At 46.0% G+C, this 12,748-nt stretch overlaps 1 protein-coding gene across 2 annotated transcripts in view; it reads right to left on the reverse strand.

The window, feature by feature from the left end:
* BCL9L (BCL9 like) overlaps positions 1-12,748 on the reverse strand; it is a 57,529-nt gene that overhangs the window by 18,714 nt on the left and 26,067 nt on the right. For both annotated transcript variants that reach the window (XM_073656670.1, XM_073656669.1), the window contains exon 3: positions 85-207. In XM_073656670.1, the coding sequence (XP_073512771.1) occupies positions 85-207 (123 nt within the window). The remainder of the gene's footprint in view (positions 1-84; positions 208-12,748) is intronic.

A 12,748-nucleotide genomic window follows, 5' to 3' on the forward strand; every position in this document is an offset into this window, starting at 1 on the left:
CATTAATTATATCTCCAGACAAAAAAAATCAACTAACCAGGATTTTATTAAAATAATTTATCCATGGAATCAGAAATGGCTTACTGTGAGCGATCAATAAATTCTTCTCATCTTCTTCGCTGTCCGGTCCTGAACACCACTCATCTCCACTGTACGGTTGTTTACGCTCCAAAACACAACGCCTTTTGCTGCGAGGGGGTAGCTCTCCTAAAAAATAAAAAAACACTGCAGGTAAGAAGCCGAAATTACAACACAAACATTACTGGATTTATAGCTCACAAGGTCAAAAGAAAAAAGAGTAGACATGTATCTAGCAGGGAAAGACAGCTGACCATCCTCTCCAATATTTGGTATTTTTACCTTTATAATATTTGGTTTCTATCATAGACCTTTTATGTGTTTTAAGTCTTGAAACTAAATATTTTTTTTTTGTCTGGATGGATTATTTTGTCTGCAAAATGGACTGTGGGTCTGGATGGTCAAATGCAAATGTGAACAACCACATGGACTTACATTGGTCAGTGGTCTGTCCATTGGTGATCCTTGTGCATACAGACATCTCATTGTCAAAAATTATGGATCTTACCGCTGAATAGCAGGCATACTAAAATCATAATGGGCAATAACATTACACAAACCTTCCCCTTTTTTTATTACATTTATGCATCATTTACTTATATATTAGCTGATCAAGGTATATATTACCATGCTTCATGCAATATATAAAATTAATGTAATACGGTTCTCTCAATAATAACGACACTTTTTTCACATGCACTTTGGCGCTCTTTGCAATTGCTCTTTCTAAATGCACTGTCACTTTAAATACATATATAATTCATCACAGGGATATCTTTCTCATGGATTAAACTGCGATCTGACTCCTCCTATATACTGCATGAGTTTTGGCTGTTGTCACGTCCCTGCATAATATCAGGCTTCTGTGCAGGCGTTGTAGCACTTGAGGGCCAAGGTTGAGTCGTAATGACTTCTGGGCATGTAACGGGGATCAAACCAGTATTGGTCACTTTTATATCTTGTGATACATATAGTCTATATTTACATCTGACCAGGTATGCTTATGCCATACCCCCTGAAAAAGCCATTGATCGCAAAACGTGTGTTGAGGAAAGCAGCTACAGAGCACTAATCTCCACCCCCACTGTTGGGGGAAGATATTTTGTTAGACCCATTTTAGCACTATATGCGAGTGGTAATTGGTTCAGAATCTATATTAAAAGGTGCCTGGACAGGAACCTTCCTTTATATATGTGTAACACCATTAAAGGGAAGCTGTTACCATGGAAATCAAGTGGGTGGTCCTAGCAGTAACTGATAACTTTCTTTTTATGCACTCTTATACAAGGAAAGCTGTCAGTCACTGATAGGACCACCCACTGGACTCAAACCCCCAGAAAAAGCAGAGGATTTAATGATGAAATCACAGGTTATACTGAAGGTTGTCTCACAAAACTATATATTAATCTACTCTGCTCTATAACATGGTGCCTACGGATTGGACGGCATTTTCATCATGGTGACAGGTTCCCTTTAAGGTGTCCTAGGCATTCATTGCCACTATCGCGAACTGGGTGGTATTATGTTGTAGTACCCGCATATTGTTGAACTTCTTAGGAATAAAATAATAATAATAATAATAATAATAATAATAATAATAATATATATAGTGGTCCAAAAGTAGGTGGACAGAAAATAATAACATTTATTTTGATTTATATATAAAATTATATTTACTAACACAAGCAAAACATTGACAATTACATTTTATTCTGAACAATAATACAAAAGCCCTTAAATTTTATCAGCGCATGTGCTCAAACTGTTTTCCATTACAATTTGCACAGCTTTGAAGTCGCCTCTTACGCTTTGACAAACTTTTTTGCACATGTCTCTTTGGGTATTAATTTCTTGAAATGCATCTCTTATGTAATTTTTCAAATCACTGACACTTTTTGGTTTTCGACTATAAACTTTGTCCTTGAGTACTCCCGAAAAGAAAAAATCCATTGGGGTCAAGTCTGGTGAACGTGCCGGCCAATCAAGTGGGCCTCTTCGGCCAATCCATTTATTAGGAAATGTTTCATCAAGATACTCGCGGACTACTCTTGAATAATGTGGAGGGGCCCCATCTTGTTGGAAATAAAGGTCATTTGTTGCTGTAACTGGTGAACAACTTTATTCATTTGAATTTCGAGATACTTATCTCCTGTGACTGTTCCATAACCTTATTACACTTTTTGTCCACCTACTTTTGGACCACCCTGTGTGTAATATATATATATATATATATATATATATATATATATATATATATATATATATATATATATATATATATATATATATATATATATATATATATATATATATATATATATATATATATATATACATACATACACATACATATACACACATACACATTATAATTTGATATATATAAAATAATATACCATATTTTTCAGGCCATAAGACGCATTTTTTTCCTCCAAAATTTTGGAGGAAAATGGGGGGTGCGTCTTATAGTCCGAATGTTGGGGGGGGGGGGTGTATATTTATGTGTGGTGTGGGGGGAGCGGTATCGGTGGAGGAGCGGGGCACAGGAGGCAGCAGCCGCCCACTGCAGCCTACACTGTCCCCGCTGCTAAAGAAAATGAATATTCACTGCTCCCCACGCCCACGGGGCGTGGAGAGCACTGAATATTCACGCTCCTTAATAGCGGTATACAGTGTAGCCGCGCACGGGCTCCTGCCGGCTATCTCCTGTGCCCGCTGTTAAAGGGCATGAATATTCAACCTCTCTCCACGCCCATGAGTGTGGGGAGGGGGTGAATATTCATGTCCTTTAATGAGCGGGCACGGGAGATAGCCGGCAGCAGCAGCCGCAGCGCGGCTCCGCTGTGTGCCGGCTATGAAGGAGAGTGAAGTCTCTGCTCCCCGCGCACACAGACCCGGCGTGGGGAGCAGTGACTTCCGGCAGCTGATCTATCCATGTGAGCCGCGCATGGCAGTGACGTCATGCGTGGCTCACATGGAGAGATCAGTGTGGGCAGACAGGATGCAGCGCTGGAGGAGAGAGAAGAGAGGTGAGTAGGAGTGTTTATTTTTTTTAATGTGCAGCATGATGGGGATTAGGGGGACCATGCATACTAGGACAGGGATTAGGGATGCCATGCATACCAGGACAGGGATTAGGGGTGCCATGCATACCAGGATTGGGGATGAGGGGTGCCATGCATACCAGGATAGGGATTAGGGGTGCCATGCATACCAGGATTGGGGATGAGGGGTGCCATGCATACCAGGATTGGGGATGAGGGGTGCCATGCATACCAGGACAGGGATGAGGGGTGCCATGCATACCAGGACAGGGATGAGGGGTGCCATGCATACCAGGACAGGGATGAGGGGTGCCATGCATACCAGGACAGGGATTAGGGGTGCCATGCATACCAGGATTGGGGATGAGGGGTGCCATGCATACCAGGATAGGGATTAGGGGTGCCATGCATACCAGGATTGGGGATGAGGGGTGCCATGCATACCAGGATTGGGGATGAGGGGTGCCATGCATACCAGGACAGGGATGAGGGGTGCCATGCATACCAGGACAGGGATGAGGGGTGCCATGCATACCAGGACAGGGATGAGGGGTGCCATGCATACCAGGACAGGGATGAGGGGTGCCATGCATACCAGGACAGGGATGAGGGGTGCCATGCATACCAGGACAGGGATGAGGGGTGCCATGCATACCAGGACAGGGATGAGGGGTGCCATGCATACCAGGACAGGGATGAGGGGTGCCATGCATACCAGGATAGGGATGAGGGGTGCCAAGCATACCAGGACAGGGATGAGGGGTGCCAATCATACCAGGACAGGGATGAGGGGTGCCAATCATACCAGGACAGGGATGAGGGGTGCCAAGCACACCAGGACAGGGATGAGGGGTGCCATGCATACCAGGATTGGGGATGAGGGGTGCCATGCATACCAGGATTGGGGATGAGGGGTGCCATGCATACCAGGACAGGGATTAGGGGTGCCATGCATACCAGGATAGGGAATAGGGGTGCCATGCATACCAGGACAGGGATGAGGGGTGCCATGCATACCAGGACAGGGATGAGGGGTGTCATGCATACCAGGACAGGGATTAGGGGTGCCATGCATACCAGGATAGGGAATAGGGGTGCCATGCATACCAGGACAGGGATGAGGGGTGCCATGCATACCAGGACAGGGATGAGGGGTGTCATGCATACCAGGACAGGGATGAGGGGTGTCATGCATACCAGGACAGGGATGAGGGGTGTCATGCATACCAGGACAGGGATGAGGGGTGTCATGCATACCTGGACACTGATGAGGGGTGTCATGCATACCAGGACAGGGATGAGGGGTGTCATGCATACCAGGACAGGGATGAGGGGTGTCATGCATACCAGGACAGGGATGAGGGGTGCCATGCATACCAGGATAGGGATGAGGGGTGCCAAGCATACCAGGACAGGGATGAGGGGTGCCAAGCATACCAGGACAGGGATGAGGGGTGCCAAGCATACCAGGACAGGGATGAGGGGTGCCATGCACACCAGGACGGGGATTAGGGTGCCATGCATACCAGGACGGGGATTAGGGGTGCCATGCATACCAGGACAGGGATTAGGGGTGCCATGCATACCAGGACAGGGATTAGGGGTGCCATGCATACCAGGACAGGGATTAGGGGTGCCATGCATACCAGGACAGGGATTAGGGGTGCCATGCATACCAGGAGAGGGATGAGGGGTACCATGCATATCAGGATAGGTATGAGGGGTGCCATGCATACCAGGATAAGGATGAGGGGCGACATGCATACCAGGATGGAGGGATGCCAGGAATACCAGGATGGGGATGGGAACCACGTATAAAAGGAAGGGGGGCGGCATATATACCAGGATGGGGGATATTGTCAGAATTGGGGGACATTACCCCTATACCAGTGTCAGCAGAAGACCCCCTCCCCCTTAAAAGTGCATCATGACCACATTTTTTGCTTAAATTTTTTATTTTTTTATTTTCCTCCTCTAAAACCTAGGTGCATCTTATGGTCCGGTGCGTCGTATAGTCCGAAAAATACGGTATATATGAAATTACAATATCTATCTATCTCTATATCTATACACACATACATAAAAAATAAATCAGACCCCTTTAAATTTTTCACTCTGTTTCATTGCAGCCATTTGGTAAATTCTAAAAAGTTCATTTTTTTTCTCATTAAAATACACTCTGCACCCCATCTTGACTGAAAAAAAAAAAAAAGTACATTTTTTTTCAAAATTTATTAAAACTGAAAAACTGAAATATTACATGGTCATAAGTATTCAGACCCTTTGCTCAGTATTGAGTAGAAGCACCCTTTTGAGCCAGTACAGCCATGAGTCTTCTTGGGAATGATGCAACAAGTTTTTCACACCTGGATTTGGGGATCCTCTGCCATTCCTCCTTGCAGATCCTCTCCAGTTCCGTCAGGTTGGATGGTGAACGTTGGTGGACAGCCATTTTCAGGTCTCTCTAGAGATGCTCAATTGGGTTTAGGTCAGGGCTCTGGCTGGGCCAGTCAAGAATGGTCAGAGTTGTTCTGAAGCCACTCCTTTGTTATTTTAGCTTTGTGCTTGGGGTCACTGTCTTGTTGGAAGGTGAACCTTCAGCCATGTCTGAGGTCCAGAGCACTCTGGAAGAGGTTTTCATCCAGGATAGCTCTGTACTTGGCCGCATTCATGTTTCCTTCAATTGCAACCAGTCGTCCTGTCCCGACAGCTGAAATACACCCCCATAGCATGATGCTGCCACCACCATGTTTCACTGTTGGGATTGTATTGTGCAGGTGATGAGCAGTGCCTGGTTTTGTCCACACATACCGCTTAGAATTATCACCAAAAAGTTCTATCTTCGTCTCATCAGACCAGAGAATCTTATTTCTCATAGTCTGGGAGTCCTTCATGTGTTTTTGAGCAAATTCTATGCAGGCTTTCATATATGTTTTGCTCTGAGGAGAAGCTTCTATAAAGGCCCGACTGGTGAAGGACTGCAGTGATAGTTGACTTTGTGGAACTTTCTCCCATCTCCCTACTGCATCTCTGGAGTTCAGCCACAGTGATCGTGGGGTTCTTCTTTACCTCTCTCACCAAGGCTCTTCTCCCACGATTGCTCAATTTGGCTGGACGGCCAGGTCTAGGAAGACTTCTGGTGGTCCCAAACTTCTTTCATTTAAGGATTATGGAGGCCACTGTACTCTAAGGAACCTTGAGTAATACAGAAAGTCTTTGGTAACCTTGGCAAGATCTGTGCCTTGCCACAATTCTGTCTCGGAGATCCTTCGGCAGTTCCTTTGAGCTCATGATTCTCATTTGGTCTAACATGCACTGTGAGCTGTGAGGTCTTATATAGACAGGTGTGTGCCTTTCCAAATCAAGTCCCATCAGTTTAATTAAACACAGCTGGACTCCAATGAAGGAGTAGAACCATCTCAAGGAGGATCACAAGGAAATGGACAGCATGTGACTTAAATATGAGTGTCTGAGCAAAGGGTCTGAATATTTATGACCATGTGATATTTCAGTTTTCCTTTAATAAATTTGCAAAAATGTCTACATTTCTGTTTTTTTTCAGTCAAGATGGGGTGCAGAGTGTACTTTAATGAGAAAAAAAATGAACTTTTTAGAATTTACCAAAATGGCTGCAATGAAACAAATATATATTAGTGCAGACCAAAAGTTTGGACACACTTTCTCATTTAAAGATTTTTCTGTATTTTCAGGACTATGAAAATTGTACATTCACACTGAAGACATCAAAATTGTGAATTAACACATGTGGAATTATATACTTAACAAAAAAGTGTGAAACAACTGAAAATATGTCTGATATTCTAGGTTCTTCAAAGTAGCCACCTTTTGCTTTGATGACTGCTTTGCACACTCTTGGCATTCTCTTGATGAGCTTCAAGAGGTAGTCACCGGAAATGGTTTTCACTTCACAGGTGTGCCCTGTCAGGTTTAATAAGTGGGATTTCTTGCCTTATAAATGGGGTTGGGACCATCAGTTGTGTTGTGCAGAAGCCAGGTGGATACACAGCTGATAGTCCTACTGAATAGACTGTTAGAATTTGTATTATGGCAAGAAAAAATAAGCTAAGTAAAGAAAAACGAGTGGCCATCATTACTTTAAGAAATGAAGGTCAGTCAGTCCGAAAAATTGGACAAACTTTGAAAGTGTCTCCAAGTGCAGTTGCAAAAACCATCAAGAGCTACAAAGAAACTAGCTCACATGAGGACCGCCCCAGGAAAGGAAGACCAAGAGTCACCTCTGCTTCTGAGGATAAGTTTATCTGACTCACCAGCCTCAGAAATCGCAGGTTAACAGCAGCTCAGATTAGAGACCAGGTCAATGCCACACAGAGTTCTAGCAGCAGACACATCTCTTCAACAACTGTTAAGAGGAGACTTTGTGCAGCAGACCTTCATGGTAAAATAGCTGCTAGGAAACCACTGCTAAGGACAGGCAACAAGCAGAAGAGACTTGTTTGGGCTAAAGAACACAAGGAATGGACATTAGACCAGTGGAAATCTGTGCTTTGGTCTGATGAGTCCAAATTTGAGATCTTTGGTTCCAACCACCGTGTCTTTGTGCGACGCAGAAAAGGTGAACGGATGGACTCTTCATGCCTGGTTCCCACCGTGAAGCATGGAGGAGGAGGTGTGATGGTGTGGGGGTGCTTTGCTGGTGACACTGTTGGGAATTTATTCAAAATTGAAGGCATACTGAACCAGCATGGCTACCACAGCATCTTGCAGCGGCATGCTATTCCATTCGGTTTGCGTTTAGTTGGACCATCATTTATTTTTCAACAGGACAATGACCCCAAACACACCTCCATTCTGTGTAAGGGCTATTTGACCAAGATGGAGAGTGATGGGGTGCTACGCCAGATGACCTGGCCTCCACAGTCACCAGACCTGAACCCAATAAAGATGGTTTGGGGTGAGCTGGACCGCAGAGTGAAGGCAAAAGGGCCAACAAGTCCTAAGCATCTCTGGGAACTCCTTCAAGATTGTTGAAAGACCATTTCCGGTGACTACCTCTTGAAGCTCATCAAGAGAATGCCAAGAGTGTGCAAAGCAGTCATCAAAGCAAAAGGTGGCTACTTTGAAGAACCTAGAATATAAGACATATTTTCAGTTGTGTCACACTATTTTGTTAAGTATATAATTCCACATGTGTTAATTCATAGTTTTGATGCCTTCAGTGTGAATATATATATATATATATATATATATATATATATATATATATATATATATATATATATATATATATATATATATATATACACACATACATACACACACACACACACACGCACACTGGTCTAAAAGTAGGTGGTCGGAAAATAATAACATTTATTTTGAGATATATATAAAATTATATTTACTAACACAAGCATAACATTGTCAATTAAATTTTATTCTGAACAATAATACAAAAGCCCTTAAATTTTATCAGCGCATGTGCTCAAACTGCTTTCCATTACAATTTGCACAGCTCTGAAGTCTGCCTCTTACGCTTCGACAAACTTTTTTTGCACATGTCTCTTTGGTTATTAATTTCTTGAAATGCATCTCTTATGTAATTTTTCAAATCACTGAAACTTTTTGGTTTTCGACTATAAACTTTGTCCTTGAGTACTCCCGAAAAGAAAAAAAAACAACATTGTCCGGCACGTTCACCAGACTTGACCCCAATCACGTGGGCCTCTTCGGCCAATCCATTTATTAGGAAATGCTTCATCAAGATACTCGCGGACTACTCTTGAATAATGTGGAGGGGCCCCATCTTGTTGGAAATAAAGGTCATTTGAATTAGGCTGTTGCTGTATCTGGGGAACAACTTGACCCATTAGAATTTCGAGATACTTATCTCTTGTGACTGTTCCATCAAAAAATATTGGTCCTAAAACGCCAAAACTTGAAATACCACCCCGAACATTGACACCAGGCTCATTTAGTTGTTGTTCTAATGTTAAATGCATGTTCTCATTATACTAGTAAATACAATTATGTCTGTTAATATGGCCGGATAATTTGAAAGAAGCTTCATCACTCCACATAATGTTATCTAAAATTACTGGATTTTCTTCAATTTCGTTAAGCATAATCTCACTAAATTGCAGCCGCCTGTCTGGATCATCCTCCAATAAACCATGAATTAGACGTGGACGATAAGCTTTCACCCAATAGATTTCAGGATTCGCATGATAGAAGCTCGTGAAATTCCCAATTCCAAAGAGCCTCTTCTGGTGGACTTTTTTGGACTCAGAACAAATGTTTCAGCAACAAGTTGTTTATTATCTTCTGTACAGACTGTTTTGGGTCGACCAATTTTTGGAACATTAAGGATTGAGCCAGTGGCATTGAATTTGTCACGAATGAGGTAAATGGTTTGTCTCTTTGGGGCTTGAGTGCCAAATGTTTCAACCCAATTTGCTGTAACGGTTTCAGCATTTTGAGATTTCCAATACTCTGTTAAAATCCATTTTCTTTGATCTGTATTTAAATTATTTGCCATTATGTGGTATCTGAAAAGAAAACAGATTTGGGGGAGATCTATCTGTGAAAACTAGATCTGTGAAACTGGCTCAGTTACCCTTAGCAACCGATCAGATTCCACCTTTCATTTTCCAAAGAGTCTGCGAGGAATGAAAAGTGGAATCTGATAGGTTGTGTAACGGGTCTGGGAGGCGGAACCTCTGAGCTACTATACAAGGGGGCGGTCCTTGTAAGGGAGCGGGTGGCGACCAGGGAAGACGGGCAGGCAGTCACAGCAGGTGACCGGGACAGTCTCTGAGTGAACGGGCTGGAGGTCACGGCAAGTGACCGGGGCAGTCTCTGGATGAACGGGCAGGAGGTCACGGCAAGTGACCGGGGCAGTGTCTGGGTAAAGGGTAGGTACGACCTGTGATGGCAGAGCCTCCAGGTAGGCTAGCAGGCAGATGGTTGATGTGTGCTCCCAGGTGAGCAAGCGAGAGTCTCTGGAATGGCAGGTGGTCACAGCACGTGACGGCGGAGCCTCCAGGTAGGCTAGCAGGCAGGTAACAGGTGTGCGCTCCCAGGTGAGCGGGCAGGAGTCTCTGGAATGGCAGGTGGTCACAGCACGTGACGGCGGAGCCTCCAGGTAGGCTAGCAGGCAGGTAGCAGATGTGCGCTCCCAGGTGAGCGGGCAAGCTGGTCCATAGACAGACTGACAGGAGTTGGAGGGCAGACCGTCTGACCTCAGGCTAGCAGGCAGGTAGCAGAGGAGCGCTCCCAGGTGAGCGGGCAAGCTGGTCCTTGGACAGACTGACAGGAGTCGGTAGGCAGACCGTCGGACCTCAGGCTAGCAGGCAGGTAAGCAGAATATCAGGCAGGAATCAGACAGCAAACTGGCAGGAATCTGGCAGGTAACTGGCAACGGGGCCTGAGGGCTGAAGCAGAGTAGTGAACAGTGCAACAACATTGCTCGGGCACCTCCATTTTGGAGGAGGTGCCTTATATATGGTGAAGTCCTCCGGCCATTGGCCGGGGACTCCTTAGGACGGCGCGCGCGGCCCCTTTAAGAGGGAGGGAGTGCGCGCGCGCGCGCCCTAAGCACAGTGGCTGGGAAGGAGCGCGCGCTGCCAGCAGAGCGGGAGGAGGACGCCGGGCTCGGAGCAGAGGGGTGAGGGGAACAGCGTCCCTGCCTAGCAGAGGGCAGGGACGCCGGCGCTACAGTACCCCCCCCTTTAGGCCCCCCCTTTTTTAGGCCAGAGAGAAATTTAGCTAGGATGAGAGGGGCATGGATGTTCTCCCGGGGCTCCCACGTTCTCTCTTCAGGACCAAACCCCTTCCAATCTACTAGAAAAAAGGTCTTCCCTCTTACCCTTTTGGTGGCCAGAATGTTCTCTACCTCAAATTCGTTTTCAGCGGAAACCGGAGCAGGAGGCGTACCTGTAGACTTGGAAAAAGAGTTAAGTACCACAGGTTTGAGGAGAGATACATGGAAGGAGTTAGGGATCCGCAAGTTGGCCGGGAGTTTCAGTTTATAGGCCACCGGGTTGATCTGACTGATGACCTCCAGGGGACCGATGAACCGAGGCCCTAACTTATAGGAAGGAATCTTGAGCTGGACATATTTGGACGAGAGCCAGACCTTATCCCCTGGACGGAATTGAGGAGGATACAGACGTTTTTTGTCAGCATGTCTTTTCATACGCTCGGATGACAGAAGGAGTGCGGATCGGGTACTCTCCCATATGGAGGAAAATTTGTTAACAAGAGATTCCGCAGCCGGATTGTCCACCGAGGTGGAGACGGGAAATGGGATCCGAGGATGCCGACCGAAGACAACAAAAAACGGGGATTTGGAGGAAGATTCGCTCTCGTGATTGTTGTAAGAAAATTCGGCCCATGGCAGGAGATCCACCCAGTCTGAATGGTGGGCATTAACGAAGTGCCGGAGGTAACTGGTCAGGTTCTGATTGATCCTCTCCACTTGACCATTAGACTGTGGGTGGTAAGCGGAGGAGAAGTCCAGGGTGACGTCTAGCAGTTTACAAGTGACTCTCCAGAAGCGTGAGGTGAACTGTACCCCACGATCCGACACGATGTGGAGGGGCAGTCCATGAAGACGGAAGATGTGGCGGATAAAGTCTTTAGCCAGCTCGGGTGCAGACGGGAGGCCTGGCAGGGGAACGAAATGAGCCATCTTGGAAAAGCGGTCAGCGACCACCCAAATGACCGTACAACCGTCAGAGACGGGGAGATCGGTTATAAAGTCCATTGCTATATGCTGCCAGGGGGCAGCAGGTACTGGGAGTGGAAGGAGGCGACCGGCTGGCAGATGTCTCGGAACCTTGTTGCGGGCGCAGGACACACAGGCAGAAACAAAGTCTATTACGTCCTTGTGCAGGGTAGGCCACCAGTAGTGCCGGGTAATAAGCTGGAGGGTCTTTTTCTGACCGGTGTGGCCAGCTAGTTTAGACGAGTGACCCCAGTGTAGGATCTTCTCCCGATCAGGTACTAATACGAACGTCTTACCGGGAGGGAGACGATTTCGACTCACGGGAGCCACCTGCATTACTCTGGCGGGATCGATGATGTGTTTCGGTTCCTCCTCGAGATCAGACACCAGAAAGGATCGGGACAAGGCGTCCGCCTTGATGTTTTTGTCAGCCGGGCGAAAATGAAGAATAAAATCAAAGCGAGCAAAAAACAAGGACCACCGAGCTTGGCGCGGGTTAAGTCTCTGGGCATGCTGGAGGTAAGCCAAGTTCTTGTGGTCAGTGTAAATTATTACCGGGTGAAGAGCCCCTTCGAGCAGGTAACGCCACTCCTCCAATGTCAGCTTGATGGCCAATAACTCTCGATCTCCTATGGAATAGTTGCGCTCAGAAGAGGAGAAGAGTTTGGAGAAGAAGCCACAAGTTACCATTCTCCCGGAAGATGATTTTTGGGTAAGTACCGCTCCAGCTCCAGAGGAGGAGGCGTCAACCTCCAGGAAGAACTGCTTGTTGCCATCTGGGCGATGCAGCACCGGGGCGGAAGAGAAGGCCTGTTTTAAGGAAAGAAAGGCCTCCTCTGCTTCGGGTGGCCACTCTCTGGGATTAGTGCCCTTACGGGTGAGCGCGGAAATTGGGGCAGTCCGGGAAGAGAAGTGCGGT

Source organism: Phyllobates terribilis, unplaced genomic scaffold, assembly GCF_046119375.1.
Source record: "Phyllobates terribilis strain yellow unplaced genomic scaffold, ASM4611937v1 Scaffold_12__6_contigs__length_324123572, whole genome shotgun sequence".
Lineage (NCBI taxonomy): Eukaryota > Metazoa > Chordata > Amphibia > Anura > Dendrobatidae > Phyllobates > Phyllobates terribilis.